The following is a 23,486-nucleotide window of genomic DNA, read 5'->3' as shown; positions in this document are numbered from 1 at the left end:
GTACTTTTCAACCATAGGAAGGCTGCATTCTGTTGCCTTAATTTTCAGAAAGTGCTGAGCACAACCTCTGGGAAGAAAAAAAAAAAATAGCCAAGCCAAGCTCTTTTAAGGTCTCAGTTTGGGTGCCCACAAATCACTGACCTCTTTTTTGATAATCTCAGCCATATATATGTGCCAAACAACAAGTTAAAGCCTGAAAACCTGCAAAGCCCTAAGAAACCTAAGCTACATTGACTGGAAAAAGCTCCTCTATAAAAGGTCTACATTTATAGACTATAGACATCATACAAAGAGACCTTTATATCTGATGCCTGTATCGCATACTTGACTCCTGCTCGATGACATAAATCTATCCTTTCACTAGTCTTCTAGCTGGGGCTTCAAATCTGCCTTAGTGCCTACAAAAGAAGGAAGAAAGGAAGGAAGTAGTAAACCAGGAAGGAAAGATAAAAAGCAAAGAAATAACAGACTAAATGTAAAACAGCAGCACAACTGAAGAAAATTCTCAAGGAGAACTGAGAAGAGACATATACAAGTCAGCCACCATTTTACACAACAGGCCAGTCTCACTCTGTCTACTTCAGCAGAAACAGTGGATTGGCTCTGCAGAGGATTTCCCATAATTTGTGGGGGTTGCCAGAAGGCAAAGAACCCTGAAGTGGGGGCATGGCCAAAGGAGAAGGGGTATGGCCTTTGCATTCCACCACTTCCTGACTGGTATAATGGCTGCATGGGGACCATTACCAGTCTGCAAAATGCTGAGCAGTCCTAAAGCTGCTCTAAATTGAGCCTCAACTGGACAAGTGCCCATAGGTCTCCGAACTGGGAAATCTCAAGTAAGGGTGACTTAAAGCCCCATACTTCTGAACTGTACTGGACCACAGAAGAGACCTGGGCCCTCATGTGATTTAAAAACCATCAAGAAAGGACTTCAATTTTTTATTTTCTACAGGAGTATAACTTTTTGTTTTCCCATCATTTTCTATTTTATGTGCATGTTAACACAATCTGTTTTGTTTTAAAAATTTTCAAAACAATTATTTAAGGGAGTTTATCATATTATCCAAATTCATTTTAAAATACCATACTAAACTTAAGGCTGTGTCCTGATATTCCTGGAAGAACTGCATTCCCATGTTGAGACTTCTGGCAACAATGCTACAAAGCTGTGATTCACTATAATTGTAAGCATGAATTTTTGGAATGTATCTATATTCAGGTCCATTTCTACTTAAAGTAAAACCCAAATCATCTGCCACAGCAAATTTGGAAATTAATAATCTAATATTAACAACTTCAGTGTTTATGTTGTGGCTAATAGTCAAAAAATGAAGATTAAGCATATACATGAAAATAAATACTGAGTGAAACTTAACTTTGACTGTTTATTTTAATCAGATGATGACCAGTTAGGACATTTGCAATCTGAATGAAACTAACCAGAACAGAAAATGGAAACTGAGCAACATCTTATTGGCTGTGACTTTTAAGCAGTACTCATGCTGTTTATAACACATAGAAACACACAAAACACTTACCTGATTAATAGCAAAAAAAATGCTGTCATAAACATCCTGCTGTGTGTATACACTGCAACTATAATCATCTTCATCAACTCCTGAGTAGCCTTTCAGAAACAGATGCTTAAAGGCAATAGTGTTCTCCTCTTTGAAGGAAACCACCAGCTGGTTACTCAAACCAAAAAGAATAAGCTAAAACAAATTAAAAATTCAAGTCAGAATACAATGCCATCATTAACATACTAATGATAGTAACAGCGATTAACATCTTCAAGTTATAATCAGCACAAATTGGAAAGTAAGACGTTTCTGTATTGTGTCAGTACCAGACTCCATTAAAAAAAAAAAAAAAAAAAAAAGCAAGCTAACATTACAATTAGGGCTGTTGCATAATTAAAAAAACTGTGCAATTAATCACACTGTTAAACAATAATTGAATAGCATTTATTTACATATTTTTGGATTTTTCCACATTTTCAAATATATTGATTTCAATTACAACACAGAATACAAAGTGTACAGTGCTCACTTTATATTTATTTTTGATTACAAGTATTCGCACTGTAAAAAAATGGATTTTTCAATGCACTACTGTACTTGTATGAGGTGAAATGTCTGTCATGAAAGTTGAACTTACAAATGTATAATTATGTACCAAAAAAACTGCATTAAAAAATAAAACAACAATGTAAAATCCTAGAGCCTGCAAGTCCACTCAGTCCTACTTCTTGTTTAGCCAATCGCTCAGACAAACAAGTTTGTTTACATTTGCAGGAGATAATGTAGATAAAGAAGAGGGCAGCATTATTTCCTGTAAATGTAAACAGACTTGTTTGTCTGAGCGATTGGCTGAACAAGAAGTAGGACTGAGTGGACATGTAGGCTCTGAAGTTTTACATAGTTTTGTTTTTGAGTGCAGTTATGTAACAACAACCTACATTTGTAAGTTGCACTTTCATGACAAAGAGATTGCACTACAGTACTTGTATGAGGTGAACTGAAAAATACTATTTCTTTTATTTATCATTTTTACAGTGCAATAATAATTTGTAATAAAAAAGTATATACACTTTGATTTCAATTACAACACAGAATAAAATATATATGAAAATGTAGGAAAACATCCAAATAAATTTCTATTGGCATTCTATTGTTTAACAGTGCGATTAATCACGATTAATTAATAGCAGTTAACTCACATGATAAATCAAAAAAATTGACAGCCCTAATTACAATACAAGATCACAAAAGAATAGTAAAGGGTCTCTTTTGCCAAAGCCTGGAAAACAAAATCCCACTTTGCATAAGCTGATGCAAGCTGAAAATAAGGGAATGAAAAATACCATTTCCTTCAGTGACAGGCATGCCATGAAATACCAAAAAACTCTTACTACTTTATTTTGGAGCTTAGCCACTTAGTGCATAATCATTATCAAGTACAGCCCAGGAGATGCATTTTCACTTCTTTTAACTACGTGCACAGTAATTTTATTCATAGTGCAAGTGTTTGAAACTATTTGAATCAGCAAAGCTACGTTTTCTGTGGAAAATCCAAAACCAGTTCATTCACCTCATGGCCTCTCTGAGTAGGAGAAAAGTCATTCAAATCTGAGAAATCACTCTGAATTTGAAGAGCTTTGATGATTAAAAGTACAGTTATAGTGAACCAAGTTGACTACAAACAACATAACGTGGTTTCAACTTTATCACACAAACACTTCCTTATGAAGTCTACTTAGTTTTTTTCTAACTCACTTTGAGATCGGAATGTCAAACTGTGTTCTGTCAGTTACATCACCAGTAATAAGGTTTCTGTAATTAGAATTTAGCTGACAGTTTTTGTTGATGATGCAGGAGACAGAATAGAATCCAGTCCACTGACCCATAGCAATGCAGAACCTTCATAGATAACAGGATTTTTAAAAAATTGTTTTAGTCTGTAATGTAAGAAGATAAGAATCTGAATACACATGGGGAAAGAGCTATTGATCAAAAACTTACTATTTTTACTGAGCCAGTTTCCTATCACCACACTTTAACCCCTTTTTTAAAAATAATTTTCATAAGAAAAATGTAAGTGGTTTACTCCACATATATTTTGGTATGAAAGAAGAACAGTGTAAGGTAATTGGAATCTCACAGTGGAAAAGCAGAAAAAGGAGAGAGCAAAGGAAGGAACCCAGAGCTTGAAAAATAAACTCTCTTACTTGTTAGTAGCAAATATGAAGTGTTTGGACTCATCTGTTTCTGCATAATCTAACCTTTCACTGAAGAAAAAGAGTACTAGTCTAGCCTGAAGACAGAACTGCATTAAGGAGGCTGTCTTTCTGAGTCTGCAGACAGCTCTAGTTTGTCTGCGCCGAGCACTGCACCAGAATGAAACAAAACTATTCAGAACCCCATGGGCACCATTGAAAGTGACAAAAATGAAGTTAATTTCATAAAGGTACTCCTTGGGGAAGCTATAATTAGCAGCAGAGGCAGGTGCTGAAGTTGTTCATAGAGATTTATGTAGACTAGCAGAGATTCCCCATATCCCTTCCATAAGTCAAAGGAAAATACATAAATGGACCCTCTGAACAGAGATCCCAAGTGATAGGAATCCTAGCACTCTCCCCAAACCCCACAGCAGGGGTGTAAGGGACCCAGTGTCCCACCAGAGCATTGTCTCTTCCTCCCTCCCTCCCTAGTTTTCATCTCAGCCTCTGATTAAAAGGTTTAGTTCTTTGGCTAGGCCATGTATAATTTTTCAAGGTCAGCAAGAAACCAACCAAACGAGGGAGGAGAGAGCGTGTGCAATGAAATCCCCACTAAAAGGTAAGCAAGCCCCTATTCTTGTTCCTAGCATTAACAGTATATGAAATCTGAATTGCTGTCTGAGAGCCTCTCTTTAAATATAAAAATAAAATCTATTTATTTTTTCTCCAGTGAGTACTTTCTGGTCTCTCCTAGATGGTAACTAGTTAGCTCTGGGCTAAATGAGTACACAAAGCAATGCTATTCACAGTGAACTATTTATGTAATGTGGCAGGTTGCAGCCAGGATGACCGGAACAGGGATTCCAGGTCATCGGTGCCTGGTTATATCCACACAGCCTTCAGAACAAGTGTTGAATTCTGGCCAAAAAGTTTGCAAGGTTCTTCAGGGGATTTAGCAATTCTACTTAGATGCTCTTTGGATTGCAAAGCTGTTAACATAAGTTCTATGAATGAATGCATGGCAATGTTTAGCTAATATCAGTAAATTAGAGCCTTTCCCCGGAGTACTGCAAGAAAAAGAAAAAGGCGGTCAGTCTTGATTTGGAAAGCATGTGGAATCCTTAGGGGGCCCTAACACAACTTTGCACTAAAATATACTTCTGCAATCCAGCAGAGAAAGGACAAATTACCTTCACCTTACCATAAGGAAGAACCCACTCCAATTAACAGGTTTAACGTACTGAAACTCAGTAGTTTCTCATCAGAGTCAGACAGCTAGTGACAGGGACAATCCTGTAAGAATAAGCATGAAGTACACCAAAGTCACCCCTAAGGAGCTTGGCCTCATTCCAAAACACAAGGATGGTCATTAGGACCTGCCCATATGCCTGCTACAAGTGTGCAAGACTGTCCCCTTTAAGTAGCAATATACTTCCCTTCAGTGATTCTGTTGCTTCCTTACCCTGGCTACCCAATCAGCTGCTGAAGCTGGACCAGTAGTGACAGCCACTTACTTCACTGCACCTCTGAAAGGTGCCAAAAAAAAAAAAAAAAAAAAAAAAACACAGGTACCTGAATTGGCTGGTGGCATCAGAAAGCAAAGCAGCACTGCATCTCTTCTGCCCCAGCAGAGTCAGGCTCAACACAGAGACCAAGCAGAGGAGAGATTGGGACAGCAAGCATGGCAATCCAGAAGTTTAATCGCCAGCACAGGCACTAATGCTTGTGGCTTAGGATAGACTTTGGGTGGTGATGAAGGATATGGGATGGGTTAGGATGGGCTTTGAAGCAGTGTGTTGCCTCATTCCACTCATGATTAAGCCCCTGTGTATAAGAGCTAGACGGTTGTGTGATAACCTATGTCTCCCTGACCTGGACAATGGGAAAAGGCTTTCACTAACAGCTCAGTAGAATCAAGCAAGACAATATTACCTCTTAGCTTGTGATAATATTCTGAAAGAAACCCTGATGGAATTGGTATCCTCATGACTGTGCCCATACTAGTCTTCCCCACTCTACCTCACCCAAAGCAGTCCTACCCACTGTTCCACAATTGCTAGCGGAGCTTTGCTGCTATTGAGGAGCACTAGCGTATACAGGACTTCAGTTACCAGTGTCATTTGAGCCAGTCTTGTCTAGACAGCATAGTAGTTAGAATGCCAGCCATTGCCTGGAGCTCGGTCTACGTTAGTGCTTCCTCTGCTGCTACTCCTGCAATGATGTTCGCAATGGTGGAGATTTATATTAAAAGAAAAAAAAAAAAAAAAAAGAAAGGCTGAGATCACCCTTTCTGGCTAGACGGGGGTTTGGAGGATATTAGCCAGAGGTAATATCTGAAGGTATTGCTTGACTCCGGCAGGTCTGTTAATTTCAGACATTGACCCATGCAGCTCAGTGTATATTTCAGCTATATATGTAATGCCACTTTGTTAAATCTCACACTTGAGATTCCTATATTTTAGGGATCAAAACAAATTGCTGATTTGACTCTGTATCCAAATTAATGCACTGTGTGTAATCCATCACTTGGGGAGAGAAAGTGGCTTAGGATTTTAACTGCCTAGTCAACAATCTGCTCTTGCCAATTAGAAGAGCATTTGCAAATACAAACCAAACATTCAGAGTTGCAGGTTACATTAATAATGCAGGCTCTGCAGTTGCTGGCTGGAACTCTGGTAACAATACCAATACATTGGCCTCAGGGGCGTTATGTGCAGTGATGAGCAGAAGGCACAAAGGGCATTGGCAGTGCTGTGGCATAAAGCCAAACAATTCAAAACCATATGATCCATAATGAGGTGCTTGATTTAGGGGAAAAAATTGTTTTGAAATCAATGTCTTTGGCAGTATCTGACCTTCTATTTCACTGTTAACCCCTCACTGAAATTGCTCCAGTTATTAACGCACCAAGGTGGTGACCAAAGAACATTTAGGAGTTTAGTTTATATTATCGTTTCCTGCCACCACATCCACTCCTATTCCTTAAAGAGTGTTCTTTCCTCACCTCTGATCTTGATTTTTTTTCCAGGAAGGAAGTTTATATAGTTAAAGAGTAACCAATGGAAGCAACACTCCAAGACATTGATTTTCTGCTCCACCTACAAGTGTTATTTTTTGTAAGAACATAAAAAAAATATATATTTATTACCTGTGTGGTAACCATAACTATCTTTAGTATCTGCAAACCCAGTTTCCAAGGGATTTGACGTCTGGCTCTGTATTTTTCACATGGGTTCATGAAGTAAAACTTCAAATCCTTCTTTAAAGCATCCTCTTCTAGATCTGAATCTGGTTGAGCCATCATACGTCTGCCATAAATAATATGTTAATTAGAAACCCACAGAATGTCTTGGCAGAAACTTTACATATATTACAGATTCATCTCACAGATCTCTGTTTGACTTAGATGTTTGTACAAACTGGAATGAAGTTTTTAATAGTAAAATGGAAGAGACATTGTCCTATTACAGTGTAGTTACCAATCCTATTTCATCACACTACGCTATCCCAACTGCACATCTCAACACAGCATTTAAATGACTATTCTCCAAAATACCTACCTCCACCCAATAAAATGAGTTTCTATTCACTATAAAGATTAGTAAATGGTTTTTAAAAAATTTCATTAAATATAAACATTTTGAAGTATTTTGTTTACATAAACCACAATCTTCCTTTAACCTTTAAAACCCTACAGAAAAGTACTCAGAGACTAAAGGTCTAGGCTTTGAAGCACACAAAGCAGCGTGGGAACCTGCACTTTCACTTCCTGTGCATAAGTATATTTTTAGTTTATAGGCCCATCGGTTGGGCACTTTTTACAAGCACTAAATTCACTGCTGTCAAGGTTCCTTCCCCACTCTGAACTCTAGGGTACAGATGTGGGGACCTGCATGAAAACCTCCTAAGCTTACTTTTACCAGCTTAGGTCAAAACTTCCCCAAGGTACAAACTATTTTACCCTTTACCCTTGGACTTTCGCTGCCATCACCAAACGTTTAACAGGTTACTGGGAAAGAGTTGTTTGGAAACGTCTTTCCCCCAAAAATCCTCCCAACCCTTGTGCCCCACTTCCTGGGGAAGGTTTGGTAAAAATCCTCACCAATTTTCACAGGTGACCACAGACCCCAAACCCTTGGATCTTAAGAACAATGAAAAAGCATTCAGTTTCTGAAAAGAGGAATTTTAATAGAAGTAAAAAGAATCACCTCTGTAAAATCAGGATGGTAAATACCTTACAGGGTAATTAGATTCAAAACATAGAGAATCCCTCTAGGCAAAACCTTAAGTTACAAAAAGACAAAGACAGGAATATCCATTCCTTTCAGCACAGCTTATTTCCTCAGCCATTTAAAGAAATCAGAATCTAACGCATATCTAGCTAGATTGCTTACTAAGTTCTAAGACTCCATTCCTGTTCTGTCCCCGGCAAAAGCATCACCCAGACAGACACAGACCCTTTGTTTCCCCCCGCCTCTCCCCCAGCTTTGAAAGTATATTGTCTCCTCATTGGTCATTGTGGTCAGGTACCAGCGAGGTTATCCTAGCTTCTTAACCCTTTACAGGTGAAAGGGTTTTTCCTCTGTCCAGGAGGGATTTTAAAGGCGTTTACCCTTCCCTTTATATTTATGATAACTGTAAAAACCAAACATGTCCAAACACACCAAAACATCATGTTTTAAGTATAAACAAACAAGATGTACACATTATTTGGTGTCATATTTAGTAGCACCTTTAATTTACTTGTAAAAACTGATAGAGTGAAAAAATGAGAAATTTTTCTTTCCCCTTCCCTTCTCACACTTCCTCACCTTTATTTCAAATGCAGCAAGTGCTAACTTCCTGTTCAAGTCTTAAGATCTGGGCTCAACTTGTACATTTTTTTTTTCTAATTAAAGACAATTTCATTTGTAAATACAAAAAAGTAACATGTTCTCTTGCTCCTGTTAGACTTTCAGGAAAATATTTCCAATATCCAAAATTATATATTAGGATAGCAGTTTCCCAGTCTTGGTTGACACTTGAAAAATACATATTTAACGTTTTCAAACATGAATTCATATCTGATCTTTGTTTGACCTGGTCTACATGCAATGTATAGTGTACTTACGGTTCTGAATTCTATAACGTACTGTATGTTGCATGAAGTATACGCCCACAAAACTTATGTGATTTCCAGAACCAACCCTCTTCTCAAAAAGCAAGAGAGTGTAGAAGTAATTTTCAAGACTAGAAGAGCAGTACAGTACCACTCCCAGGTAAGCAAGTAAAAACAGATCTTATCACTGAAGCCCAAAGGTTAGGTTTATTACACAGTGTCTGCTTGTATGGTTCAATTAAAAAAAAAAAAAAGGAGGGGGAGGGGGAAAGGAGTTCAGTCCAGTAGAATTACAAAGATGCTAATAGAGCTTCAGAAAAATCAGGGGCGGGGGGAGGGAATCAGAAAAACTAATTTTAAAAAGTTTCCCTAAGAAAAACAAGGCACCTAGCTGGACTAGTTTTAACCATGTTAGAAAAGTAGTTAAAGGGATATCAACATGAAGACACACATTTTTGCCTGAAAAATGTATACCTAGTGTAGTTACCAGCAACACTTAAAGATTGCTTTTAGATATCATAATTAGCGCACAAAAAATGTGTTTTTTCAGTTTGCATCCTTTGGGCATTTGACAGCACTCTGTGTCTAGTCAGATACTGAAAAGAGCTTTATAAACATCAACAAGGTTTTTTTAAATGAATATTTCTTTAAAACATCAGGACCTACTATTTGGAGAGAGGTTCTTTTTGTTTTACGTTCACCTGTCTAAAAAAAAGCAAGTGCACTTCCACTCTTTTGCAGCCCTTTCCAGCCAATAACCCTTAGCCCTAATTGCCAAAGATTTTTACTTATACCATCAACTTCCCTTATCAATCATCTGCATTTTCTAACTGCTGGTTTGTAAGGTTAAGGAAAACAACAAGGAACTCTTTGAAACATATGAAGCCTATAAAACATACGAAATCCTATCAGTGGCACTGGTCCAATACTAGATAAAGATGGTAACATTGTCTATCATGAGGAAGAAAAGGCAGACATACTCAATACATATTTCTATTCTGTATTTTGAAAGAAGCAGGATGAAGTATTCATATTTTACAGTGTTAGTGAAATACTTACTAAGGAGGATGTTACACAGCAGCTGTTACAATTACATATTTTTAAACGTTCAGCATTAAAAGAATTGGTCAAGGAGCTAATCTCATACCAATATTAGCTATGAGAACAAAGGCAAAATATTGGAAAGACAGATACAGAATGCAATTAATAAAGAATTACATAATTTTTTTTAAGATCACAAATTTGGTTGATAAAAGGTAGCCAGGTTGACATAACAGATTTCTGTAAGACATTTGACTTAGTCCTGCATGATGATTAATTAAAAAAAAAAATTAGCACTATGCAAATATCAGTGAAGAGGGTGCTTCTAGTGGGGTTCCAGAGGGATCCCTATTCTTGACCAAATATTATCCAATATCTTTATCAATTATTTTGGAGACAACATTAAATCATTGCTGGTGAAGTCTGTATATGACACAAAACTTGACAGAGTAGTAAACAATGATGGGGACAGCTCAGATACATAGATTGGCCTCAATCCCTTGCTAAGGTGGTCTCATTTGAACAACGTGCATTTTAATACAGCCAAAATCAAGGCCATATAGATTGAAAGAGATTTTGCCCAAAGTCTCACAGGTAATTCTGTCCCAGTCAGGAATAAAACGCATGTCTCCTCTTTTCTAATCTTATGCTTCAACAGGACTGTCCTCTTGTTATGAAATACTGCCATGCTAAGAAGGTCTGTGCTTAATGACTTTAACTAACACACACACACCAATCTAGCACAAATGGATTTGTCTACATTACAAAATTTTATCATGTTCAAACACAATTATGAAGAATTTAGATAAGCTTATAGGATGATAACGATAATAATAGTGAGAATACCTAGCTCTTATATAACACTGTTCATCAGTAGATCTCAAAGTGCTACACAGAGAAATTGATACACATAGAGGTGAAGTATCCATGACTGACAGGTTAGCATAGCTCAGGGTAAATCATGTTCAGTGTCAGCTAACTGTAATTAAATGCAGCTAGTCACTATTTGCCCTGATCTATGAAGACAGCTCAGTCAGTCACTGTTGTATCAAATAATTCAAGTTTTCTCAGTGGTGTTTGAACATAACATGTTACAGGGTAGACAAGGTCAGTGTGGACAGAGCTCTTGCAGCATCAACTGTGGCAGTCTGAGACCACCTTTTGGCAGGATTCAAGCATGGTTTTCAGAAACAATTGTAATAGGGTCTGTACTGGTGTTGCATAAACACAAGGAATATTCTAACTTTTTTTTTTAATGTTAACTGGAAGTTTTAAAGACAGTGTGACAAAACTTAAGGAGGATGGGGCCTAAGCTTCCTGCAGTCTTAAATTCTGCAGTACAAAACAGAAGTGCTTTGAGATATACTGTTGCTCTTTAATTAGTTTGCTTTATTCCTCTCTCACAGTACATTTGCTTCTAAATAGTCAATAAACTGAACTACTGTGAACATCCTCCTGGAAGGGGAATTACTGGATCCAAAGGTCTCCATGGTTGTGCATTAGCAACACAGACAGAGGTGGCCACCTATCTCATGACTGAAAATATTACACTGAAAGTACCAACGTGTTGGCGGAAACCAGTGGTTTCTGCCAACCCGCAAATAAGTGTTAACATAGCACTGGCTGGTCTCCTCAGCCCCACATGAGAAGCTACTTTGAGCTGCATACAATACAGCAATACAGCCATGGGTGAGGGGCATGGGGATGAGCATGGATGGATGCAGTATGTGGAAGGAAACAGACCCAAAGGGCAGAGCTGCTCTAGTAGCAGCTGGGTGAAAGCTTTTGTTGCTGTTCAGGTGCAATTCCTAGACCATTAAAAGCCCTTTGCATTGCCCCTAACTTTCTGTCTCCTCCACCTTGGCAAATTTCGAATGCCTTGGGCTGCCCAGAGAAATGTAAGAGCATCTAACCAATTCTAGGGGAACCCTGACATCTGATAGTGACGGCTTGATTCTGATCTCCCTTACACAGTTCTTATGCTGGTTCCAACTCCATGGACTTCAGTGGAATTACTCCTGCCTTATATCAGTGCAAGTGAGAGAAAAGTCAGGCCCAGAGTCCTTCAAAGTGCCAAGTAAGATATATCCACCACCACCCAAAAAAATCCACTTTAAAAGAATTAAATTTCCTTACCCCTATTACTAGCAATACTTTCCCTTCTAAAAGCTGCACAAGTTTTAAGGAGCATTTAAGGGTCTCGTTTCTCCTGTTTTCGGTTTCATTTACTAGTTGCATCATGCTCAGCTGGGGACAGCAAAGCTTAGGACATTGCAAGGGTGACCCTCCTGCCCACGCACAGGGGAGCAGCGTTATGATCAACAACAACCGCCCGCTCAGGTTTGCTCCCCGAGTGCCAGGCACCGGTGGGGGGATTTTAAAACCCAAACCTCCGAACTCTCACTGATGTAAAAGTCAAGTCAACCAGCTTGGGCAGCTTCAGTGGGAAGAGCGATGGGGAGGCTCCCCGAGGGCCCCTCAGTAACAGCCATGGGGGGGTGACAGGTCCCCAGCCCTCTGAAGAACTGGGGTGTTTCCTAGCTCGCGCCAGCTACCCTGACCCCCCGTGGCCACCGACACGCCACGCTCCCAAGCGGCCCCCAGCCGCCCGCTCACCTGGTCACCAGCGTCCGGCCCCTGGCCAAGTACCCCACCGACAGGTCCATGGCGCACGCCGGCCGCGGGGCCCCGCCGCGCCCACTGCTGCCCGGGGCGGCGCGCTGGCAGCGGGGCGCGGGACCCATGCGGGCGGGAGGGAAGCGGGCGAGCCGGGGCAGCCGAGCGAAGCCACCGCAGCCGGATCCGCGGTCACGTGGCGCCCCGGGCGAGCCCGGAACAGAGGATAACGGGGCGGAGGCGCCCGGCGCCGGCAGCCCTGGGCATTGGAAGGGCAGCCGGCGGCGTCGGGGCTGCGGAGCCGGCGCGTCCCCCTAGCCTGGCTGCGGCGCTAACGCCCGCCCCTCCCCGCGGCAAGGCCGGGCGCGCCTTGGTTTTAAAGCAGGAGCCTGGAGCGGGGACTCGCAGCGCGCTGCAGGGTTGGGACGCGGCTGCCGTGGTTTCCCACGTGCTGCTCGCCTGCCCCTCAGACCTGCTGCCTGCCCGGGCCTTGGTTTCCGACCCCCCAGGTCGCCTTCCCCAGCCCCCCCGCGCAAATCCGCCCTCTCAGCGGCTGCTCTTCACAAGCACCTCAGTCAGTCAGAGCTACCAGGGCTTGGCTCGGCTGCAACAGGTAGGACCCGGCGTGTTCCAGTCCCACGAGCCCGGGGCCGCCAACTTGCCAGTCACATCATTGCCACGTGGCAAGCATGGGCCCAGCAGCCAAGCCAAGTAGGTGCCCTGGGCAGCACCGGGAGTAACCACACCTCCAACCAACTCTCCTGCTACAGCCTACACAGAGCGATTGGTAACTCAGGCTGCAGCTGGAGCCCGGCTCTGTCTCCAGGGGCAGCGCTCGCTGGCTACGGTCGCGTCTTCACTAGCAAAGGGTGCAGCTGCTCTCTGTAGCGCTTCTCTGTAGCCCGTCCTTACAGCGGTGGGAGGGGTTCTGCTGTAGGGTGGCCAGGTGTCCCGATTTTATAGGGACAGTCCTGATATTTGGGGCTTTTTCTTATATAGGTGCCAGTTAACCCCCACCCCGTCCCGATTTTTCACACTTACTAGCTGGTCACTCTATTCTGCTGTCATAGTAGTTAATCCACCTCCCCAAGAGGTCATAGCTACATTGAGGTTAGAATTTTTCTGTTGACCTAGCATTGTCCTGACCAAATATATCTCTCAGGAGTGGGGATTTGTCACCCTCCTGAGTGACGTAGCTGGGTCAGCCTAGGGTGGCCAACTCTTCCAGATTGGCTGGGAGTCTACAGGAATTGGCATTGATCTCCCAGTGACTATTGAAAGCAATCTAGGAGATTTTAATAGGCCGCTAAAAGTCAGGTCGGCGGCACAGCAGGGCTAAGGCAGACTCCCTACCTGCCCTGCCTCTGCATGGCTCTCAGAAGTGCCTGGCATATGCAGCTCCAAGGCGCAGGGATGGCTAGGGGATCTCCGCGCACTTCCCCTGCCACGAGCACCGACTCCGCAGCTCCCATTGGCCAGGAACCAGAGCAGCAGGGGTGGTGCCTGCAAGCAGGGATGTAACCCACAAACCTCCTGGGTGTGGTGTTCTATCCCATCTAGTGGCACTAAGACCAGTTAAAGCAGGGGAGGGCAAACTATGGCTGTCAGGGCTTTGTCTGGCCCACAGGATTGCCAGCTCCGTTGCACAGCAGGGCCAAAGCAAGCTCCCTGCCTGCCCTGGCCCCAGCCCTGCGCCGCTCCGCTCCTGGAAGCAGCCGGCAACACATCCCTAGGGAAAGGGGTGGTCCGAGGGCTCCATGCACTGCCCTTGCCTGCAGGCACCGCCCCCTTCAACTCACTTTGGCCAATGGGAGCTTCGGGGGTGGTACCCACAGACGAGGGCAGCATGTGGCAGAACTGCCTGTCCCACCCTATCGTACCCCACCTCCAGGAGCCACTGCCAGATATGCTGGTCACTTCCGGGAGCAGTGTGGGGCCAGGGCAGGGGGGCTCAGTCTTTGGCTTCAGCCCTGCTAACCCCATTAAAATGGGATTGTGACCCACAGTTTGAGAACTGCTGCTCTACAGCCTTAGTTAAGAGCCACATGGCTTTTAGCTCATGCAGTAGAGGCTCATGCACTAAGCTCCAGAGACCACAGGTTCAATCGCGCTCACCAATGACTGGGATCTGTTGTTGTTACAAGTGGGGGCTCATCTGGGATTTCAGCTGGGAAGTCTCTGAAGCTCGGGATGCGCCTCCTCCGCTAGGGGAAGTATGTAACCCACGCCCTTCCTAGGTGGGGTGTTCTGTCCCATCTAGTGGCACCGAGACCACTTAGAGAGATTAAGGAATTTGCTATACAGCCTTAGATAAGAGCCATACAGGCTCATACACTAAACTCCAGAGGCCCCAGGTTCGATCCCATCTGCCAAGAGGATGACCGGGGTCTGTCGGCGTTACAGGGGCAGCACACGAAGCCACTTGGCTGCCCCTGAGCCTAGAAGCCAGAGGGACACGCCGGTTGCTTCTGGGAGCCGCCCAAGGTAAGTGCTGCTTGGCTGGAGCCTGCACCCCCTCCCGGAACCCACATCCCTGCCCTCCAACCCCCAGTCCCCCTGCACCCAAACTCCCTCACAGAGCCTGTACTCTGAACCCCCTCCTGCACTCCAAACCCTTCATTTCTGGCCCCACCCTGGAGCCCTTACCCCTCCCATACCCCAATCCCTTGCCCCATCCTTGTGAAAGTGAGTGAGTGTGGGGGAGAGCAAGCAATGGAAGGAGTGGGGGTGGGGCAGGGACAGGGTAAGGGTGTTGGGGTTTGTGTGATTAGAAAGTTGGCAACCCAAGGTCAACCTAACTTTTTAGTGTTGAGCTGGGCTAACTAGCTCCAGTTTAAAGCCCCACTTACTTTGAGCTAGAAATTTGTGTGTGGCTAGGAGTCAGGTTTCTGGGAAAACCATGAGCTAATACTTTAATAAAGACAAATAGCTGGACTGCGAGCTCTTCGGGGCATCAGCCATGTTTTGTTCTGTGTTGGTGTAGTGCAGGGGTGGGTAAACTTTTTGGCCTGAGGGCCTGTCAAGGTTCCTTCCCCACTCTGAACGCTAGGGTACAGATGTGAGGACTTGCATGAAAAACCTCCTAAGCTTATCTTTACCAGCTTAGGTCAAAACTTCCCCAAGGTACAAAATATTCCACCCTTTGTCCTTGGATTGGCCACTACCACCACCAAACTAATACTGGTTACTGGGGAAGAGCTGTTTGGAAACGTCTTTCCCCCCCAAAATACTTCCCAAAACCTTGCACCCCACTTCCTGGACAAGGTTTGGTAAAAAGCCTCACCAGTTTGCCTAGGTGACTACAAACCCAGACCCTTGGATCTTAAGAACAATGAACAATCCTCCCAACGCTTGCACCCCCCCCTTTCCTGGGAAATGTTGGATAAAAAGCCTCACCAATTTGCATAGGTGACCACAGACCCAAACCCTTGGATCTGAGAACAATGAAAAAGCATTCAGTTTTCTTACAAGAAGACTTTTAATAGAGATAGAAGTAAATAGAAGTAAAGAAATCCCCCCTGTCACATCAGGATGGTAGATACCTTATAGGGTAATTAGATTCAAAACATAGAGAACCCCTCTAGGCAAAACCTTAAGTTATAAAAAGATACACAGACAGAAATAGTTATTCTATTCAGCACAATTCTTTTCTCAGCCATTTAAAGAAATCATAATCTAACACATACCTAGCTAGATTACTTACTAAAAGTTCTAAGACTCCATTCCTGGTCTATCCCCGGCAAAGCAGCCTATAGACAGACAGACCAGACCCTTTGTTTCTCTCCCTCCTCCCAGCTTTTGAAAGTATCTTGTCTCCTCATTGGTCATTTTGGCCAGGTGCCAGTGAGGTTACCTTTAGCTTCTTAACCCTTTATAGGTGAGAGGATTTTTTTCTCTGGCCAGGAGGGATTTTAAAGGGGTTTACCCTTCCCTTTATATTTATGACAGGGCCACATCTGGGTATGGAAATTGTATGGCAGGCCATGAATGCTCATGAGGTTGAGGTGTGGGAGGGGGTTAGGGCTCTGGCTGGGAGTGCAGGGCCAGAAATGAGTTCAGGGTGTGGGTGGGGGTTCCAGGCTGGGGCAGTGGGGGTTGGTGACCTCTGGATGGGGGGTGCAGGCTCTGGGATGAGGCTGTGGTGGAGGGGTTTGGAGAGTGGGAGAGGGATCAGGGCTGGGGCAGGCTCAGGGATACAGGCTCTGGACAGAGCTTACCTCATGCAGCTCTCAGAAGCAGTGGCATATCCCCCCCTTTGGCTCCTACTCAGAGGCACAGCCAAGTGGCTCTGTGTGCTGCCCTGTCCAGAGGTGCAGCCCCTGCAGCTCCCATTGGCCACAATTCCTGGCCAATGGGAGCTATGGGGGCAAGGGTGCGGAGGGGACATGCCACTGCTTCTGGAAGCTGTGTGGAGGGGCTCCTGACCCTGCTCCCTGGCAGGAGCGGGGCAAGCCCCAGACCCCGCTCTCCAGTGGGAGCTTGAGGGCTGGATTAAAACGGCTGGACGCAGCCCGTAGTTTGCCCACCCTTGGTGTACTGCCTAGCACTGGGGGGTGCTTATCCCTGAATGGAGGTCCCAGACTCTATTATGTCTAAATAAAGGTTGTATTAAAACAGGACCTTGAGGAGTCCTGTTAACTAACAGCGTTGCAGTCAGTGGAAAGGGTGATATGTCATCATTAATGTTGGCAGGTAGTTACGGATAACTCTGTGGTTCCATTATCATTTTGTTGATATATTAAACCCAACTGTTGTGCTTATTTAATATATTTATTAACAGGATTCTAACTCAGGTCTAATCCCTCTTCTGCCATGATCTAAATGTTTAGCCACAGCAAGCTCAAAGTCTGATAGTTTTCTCTAGTATGGAAGCTCATTTTTGAGCTATTTCCTCTATTAGATTGAATGTATAATGGCTCATGGTTTAAACCAATAAGAACAACAGGACCCCAGTTTCTGGAACCTGGTTTGACTTTTTTCTTATTGACAGTTGTGAATTCCAAGGCCAACTCTTTGTTATACCAAAGAGAAAATTCACAGATAAAAAAACATTATGATTTAAATTTGTCAGATTAAAGCAGGATTTAGGCAGATGCTACATGTTGTGTCCAAAAAACAAAACATGCAGGTATCATCAAGCTTAGTTTTAGCTGCCAGAAGAGCTCTTTCTGGTTGAGACTGGTACAGTTAAAATACTCAGAGTATTGTTCCCCTGGACTTCAAAGGCCCCAGTGCTTTCAGTGGGAGAAGTTCAGGCCCAAGTTTTTGAACATCTAAACATTACCTATCCTAAAGTTGTCTTTTGATAAATCTTGAAAAAAAATTAAAGGAAAAAAGTGCAGATAGTATTTCACAATATATTTAATGAGTCCAGCAGCTGGAATAGTGCAAGCTCCATTAATTTTTATTTGATTATAGTTTTCTATTACAGTACTCTAAACACCACAAAACAGCTTATACAAATAACTCAAAGGAAAAAAGTGTCCACTTCAGTTTGTCCAGGTTGAAGTTGACCAGCCACCAAGAAATAAGTAAATATTGACTACACAAACTTAGGCCAAGTGGGGGGTGGGGGGGAAGAGTAGGAAACAGACTTTCTGGTGGGGCCAGGAACAGGCCCCGCATTCCTTTTCAAATCTGAGTTTTTAAAGTACTTCAGAAGGGGTCTAAGTTTATACCTCAGCTTTTTAAAGGAAACACTCTGAAGTGCACATACAGGCCCAGATCTTCAACCCTACCTAGGTCCCTAACTTGCATTGAAATCAACAAGATTTAGGCACCTAAATACCTCTAAGGATCTGGACTCTAACCCTTCAGTTTAATATTTTCACACTGGTTCCAGAGGCATGGAACTCAGGTTATTGTCCCCTCCATATTTCAAACCAAGTTGAGTTGTGGATAGAGGTAGAGAGCATGGTAGGTAAAACTCTTAAAGAGTTCCAATGTAAAACAAAATATCCAGCTCACTCCTCCTGCAATCTCTGCTTCACTAAAGTCTTTGGGTAAGGATTAATAAATCCTGCCTCCTTTAAGGTAATTTTGATAATCATGATTTTAATTTTGGAATAAAGTGTTCATAACTTTCAGGCAGAGTGTTTTACGGGAGAGGTCGAGGCAACTGCTACAGAAGTTTAGGACAGTTATACAGCACCTCCATACCAAAACCTAGAGAGTTCCCCTTTGCAAAGTTTATCCTACAGAGCTGTTCCCAATTTTCATTTGGGAGCTGTAAGATGGTGTCCGATTACTCCAGCAAGCTGTAGGGTGGAACAGAGGATAGGATTAAACTAGCTCATTCTGAATAGCTTTACAGAGTTTGATTAAGCCTCATCTTACAGAGTTGTTAGAAGTTCTATCCTTGCTGTAAGGGGAGCAAGGCAACAATGTTAGCATGTAGAAAGAACAGGATAGAGAATACTGAGTTGTGCCATTATGTAATTAGACAGTGCGCCTTTACCCGAGTCTGTTTTCGGTTCACCCTCTCTCAGAAGGGATGAGACATTTAAAAAAAAAAAAAAAAAAGTCCAGAGACAAGAGCCTAGACATAAAAAGGCTTCTACGTAAAAGGGGGGGTGGAGAGGGAAGAAAACTGAAGAAAAGAGTGGGATTATTTGGGGGAGAGATGCATAAAGGGAAGTCATAGTTATACAAATAGCAGTATAGCAAAGAGGAAATTGGATTCTAATAAAGGAGAATTCAGTACTGAAAGTAAAAGGCAAAGTTACTACGGATTGAAGGAAACATTTCCTCTCAGTGGGTAGTTAACCAGCTGAATTTGTTATCACAGGACACCATTGAGACCAAACAGCCTAATAAGATCCCAGAAAAGAATGAGATATTTATATAGGTATGGACATCCATAACTTCATTAACAAAATAGACAAGGTACAAAGCTTTATGCTTCAGGGCACAGGTCAACCACTAACTAACAGGAGTTAGGAAGAAGCCTCACCTAGGGAGCAGCTATGCCACAAAACAAAACACTGCCAAGCCTTCCAGCGAAGCATATGTTATTGGCCACTGCCTGAGACAAGAAGTTGCAATATAGCATCAAAGCAGCGATGCATCTATGGCAATGTCTATGTTCTTTCCTGGTTTAGACATGCCAGACATTATAGTTAATATTTTATAACTATAATTCAGTTTTGTGTAAGGCACAGGAAAGGTGTTTGAGTTGTTTCTACATTTGCTGTCTTTTAGTATGCATATCATCCAACTCCAGCTTTGGAACCCAGTATTCCTTGTACTTAACCAGCATATTTGTTGCTCAAAATAAGTCATCTTGAACCTTCATTCTCTAATTAGCCAGAATATTTGTTGAGGAAATTTGGCTTCTGCATTAGATGAGGACAAGGAGAACATGTATTGATTAAGATTCAGGATTGTCAATACAGGCTATTTCCAAGAGCACATCAAATACAAGATCATTGGTTCCAAGAACTGAGAAGTCTGGCTATAAAAAACACCACAAGTCCAAGGTGGAGAGTACCTTGCCACTGGCTTGTGGCTAGGGTAAGCTTGTTCTGCCTCATATGGCAATATCAAGGTATTAGAAATTGGGAGAAGACTTCACGGGAGGGGCTAAGTTGTGCAATGGGCCCTAGCTCTTCTTTAGTCATCCCAAATTACTTACAGGTGTTCCCTCTGTATTAGGGCAGTAACACTGCTCTGCATTTGGTTTTTGCTGAATTATGCAAGTCTTAGCAGACTGGTTTAAAAATCAAGAGAAAGTTTGAGGTCATCTAGGTTTATGAGGAAATAGGAGATATCAGGTGGGAGAGGTGGTGATCTTTCAATGGCAGATGCCCTCCCCTTCAGATTTCTTTGCAACTGCAATAGTGCTTTTTAAGTGGTGTGTACATTATGCTTAGCCCCTTTGGTACGCAAAAAATTGCAATCTATGCTTACATGCTAATGAACTTGTTTCCCCAAACAGCATTCTCAAGAAAACCAAAATGCTGGTGAAATAAGCCTTATTAAAAGGACTTCTAGAAATTTAGTTTAGGGAGAATTTGTTCTGTCTGTCCCATTTCTGCTACCTATTGTATGTGGTTGGCCTCTGCTGAGTGGGAACCTATTATGATTTGCAGAAATGGTACTCCTAGCCTGACTGTTTTACACCAGAAAACCAAAGAAGGATTAAGATGCAATAATTCAATGAGAAACGCAATAAATGTAAGAGCTAATCTGGTATAGACCCAGAGCTAGCATCAAGCTAAAGTTTAGGTATTCATTTCAAATTAGTCCAATATTTAATCCTTGCCAGAAGTATAAGGATACTGGTCATGAAAAAGATTAATTAAAAACTGACATCTTAAAGTTACTCCTGGTTCACTCAAGATTTACTTCAATTGCAAATGTTTATTTCAGCACTTTCCTACAAAATGTAAACATTCAGACTGAACATATTTAGCATCTTCCAAATTTGTACATAGCATATAAAGAACATTCCACTGTACAGTTTACCAGACCTATAGGATTTTTGGTCTTACACATGCAATCATCTAAAATATGCTCCTCCATTTTTCTATTCTGCTTCCCAAGTGAACAGATTATGGAGAATAAAGCTTCAATAAAAATCCGGTTCCAAAGCAAGAGGATGGACTAGTTAATAGCTCAGATTTGCAATATTTGAAGTACTGTATCATAACAAAATTCTACAGAGGACCTTTGTGACTACTGCATATAATAGCTGTCAAATATCCACTTTCCAATATCTGGGAGTCAAAATCTCCATACATCTAATTTAGACTCCAGAAATAGTCTAAGGTCTAGTATACTAGGAGGAAACATTTAAATAAAAATGAATATTTTGGAAGTACTTTTGTTGCTGTTATGTTTATTTTCTCCCTTACCTCACCTTTATTCTTTAAAAATGTATGTCAGCATTCTGTTAAGAGACGTGAAAGGCTACATGCCTGGTCCTACCCAGTGGTGTGTGTAGTAAGCTATGTAAGGTTCCCCCACTCATCTCCGCCACCACACTTCAACCTGACCTACCTATCCCTGGCTATATACTCTGGCCTCTCTGAGAAAAGACTGCCGGTCATGTCAGGTGGTATGGCTTGTTTGCACAAATGCCCACTTAGTTTATGCCCTGAGCCAGATTTGAACATTTACGTTAACCCACTACATTGTCTCCAGTGGCAGTTTATCTAATGTGTTTTCCTGAAACTCAGTTTGGGTTGATTTTTTACTATTACTGCAGGTAAATAGAAAATCTGAAGAAACTAAAGGCCTTTGGTAAGTAGTGCTGTAACTCAATAAATGAATGCTACTCCATACATAAAGCCTGTAGTGTTGAGGACCAGTTTTTGTTTGACGTTGCCATTGTCCAGCTGTAACTTTTGGATCTATTGGAGAAATATTGTTGAATAGTCTAGTCTAGCCAGATCACCGTGCACAGCCAGTTTCATAATGCCCTTTGCATTCCAGTGCAATTCTAACTAGATCATCAGACAATTAGAGCCATATACTTAGAAAAATACAACCTAAACTAGAGATAATGGTCAATTAGATGTCCAAGTTTCACAAACTTCTGTAACAAGTTTATATTATTTTAAAGAAAAGAAAGTTTGAGCTTTAAGTTCAGGAATTTTCCAGCTATTTTTTCTATCCAGTTCTTGTGATTAGTGTGCGGTTTTAAAAGGTCTCCAGAATACATTCCCACATTCTTGTAAATATCTTCGTTAGGACCTTCAAGAAAGAAAGTTGTCAGCAATTTGCAGGAAAGTAACATTTTTAACTTGATGTAGTTAATTTGGAGTCTTCAAAATAATGTAGATCTATTCCTTAATGACCAATACTACTGGAAACAGAAAGATCACGTACAATACAAGGTGACTGAATTACTCAGTAAGGTGGTAGAGAAAAATATGAAGTCCTTGGCACAAAACATGTAAGATTCTATGAATATTCCTGAGCTGAAGCTACAGATTTTACGGTTCAAATCCCCAGATGGGCCACTAACTTTAACACCTCCATTGGATATGGCATCTGTAAGGAATGTGTAATCTCTGGATCCAAACAGCAGGAACCCTTATTTGAACTAAAGGGCCAGGCCCATTAGTTAGAGGCAATAGCAGACTCAAAAGTCTGGTCTGGCCACTAGAGCAGGACAGTTATCTATTGCAGTAGCTTGAATAGCTGCTTTGATTCCAAAAGTTGGGGCCTGGAATAATTTAAGTTAAACATTTTAGATTTTGCAGTATTTCATAACATAATCCAGTTGACTAACAGGATAGCCTATTTGTATGATAGTACAGGACTCCTAAAGCATTAGAAAGCCACATAGTTCTTAACTGAGAAAGTATTTCTGATATGAAATCTTGGCGAGATGGTATGTTATATGGCTACTTAATAATATGTAGGCAAATAAAGCCAGATGCCTACCGTTTACAACAACAGAAGATCGACACAGGACTCTCCTCTTCTAATCTGTATCGGCCTGAGTTTGGTAGGTCTTTACACTGTGATATAAAGTCATGGAGTTCCGTCTCTGGAAAGCCATCTTGCTGGTAATGCTGAAGATTAGTCATTCTTAGTTACAAAGCTGAATTGTTGTGTATAGTCTTGCTAAGATTTAAATCCTTCCCCTCAACACTAACCACACAATTGTGTAAAAACTGGATTTAGAAGACTGGACACTCTGAAGTGCGGTAGACACTGTACAGAAATATTGATAGATTTTTATCCTTTCACTTTTAAAGTTTGGGATAGGGAAGGCCGATTGCTTTTGTCAAAACTAGGGCAAGGTGGGAAGATAATCTCACGAATATTTTAGTCACTCTTCCTTAAGTTAGTTTTCGGAAATCTTTGATCACTAACATTTCAGGAGAGAGAGTTATAAATTTAGGTTCTAAATTCATGTAGATGACTTCTTCTACCTCAGTGCTTTGGAATACATTGTAAAGTCTGGATGCACACCGACTAACCCATTATACTTGTTCCCTAGCCAGAGAGATCAACTAGCAATACTGCAGCTGCTGAAAGGGTTTTCAGTAGAAACGTTTC

At 42.0% G+C, this 23,486-nt stretch overlaps 2 protein-coding genes across 12 annotated transcripts in view; both read right to left on the bottom strand.

Moving 5' to 3' along the window:
- MCOLN2 (mucolipin TRP cation channel 2) overlaps nt 1-13,175 on the bottom strand; it is a 51,079-nt gene extending 37,904 nt beyond the window's left edge. The window contains exons 1-3 of one of the 4 annotated variants that reach the window (XM_073357209.1): nt 13,044-13,175; nt 6,867-7,026; nt 1,539-1,712 (exon numbers count right to left, since the gene is read on the bottom strand). In XM_073357209.1, the coding sequence (XP_073213310.1) occupies nt 1,539-1,712; nt 6,867-7,022 (330 nt within the window). In that variant the 5' untranslated portion in view covers nt 7,023-7,026; nt 13,044-13,175. Of the gene's footprint in view, nt 1-1,538; nt 1,713-6,866; nt 7,027-8,828; nt 8,900-12,473; nt 12,939-13,043 lie in introns of those variants that run through there. The other 3 variants (XM_073357208.1, XM_073357207.1, XM_073357210.1) reach the window with 3 other exon arrangements.
- A 4,661-nt stretch (nt 13,176-17,836) lies between these two features.
- The window catches only part of MCOLN3 (mucolipin TRP cation channel 3), a 28,302-nt gene continuing 22,652 nt past the window's right edge, over nt 17,837-23,486 (bottom strand). For 7 of the 8 annotated variants that reach the window (XM_073357203.1, XM_073357202.1, XM_073357200.1 and 4 more), the window contains 2 exons: nt 22,866-22,996; nt 17,838-22,169 (listed from right to left, as the gene is read on the bottom strand). In XM_073357203.1, the coding sequence (XP_073213304.1) occupies nt 22,163-22,169; nt 22,866-22,996 (138 nt within the window). In that variant the 3' untranslated portion in view covers nt 17,838-22,162. Of the gene's footprint in view, nt 22,170-22,865; nt 22,997-23,486 lie in introns of all 8 variants that reach the window. The other variant, XM_073357204.1, reaches the window with a different exon arrangement.

The sequence above is a fragment of the Lepidochelys kempii genome, chromosome 8, assembly GCF_965140265.1.
Source record: "Lepidochelys kempii isolate rLepKem1 chromosome 8, rLepKem1.hap2, whole genome shotgun sequence".
Taxonomy (NCBI): domain Eukaryota; kingdom Metazoa; phylum Chordata; order Testudines; family Cheloniidae; genus Lepidochelys; species Lepidochelys kempii.
Note: the sequence above shows the minus strand (reverse complement) of the source record. Positions and strands in the feature narration are given on the sequence as shown.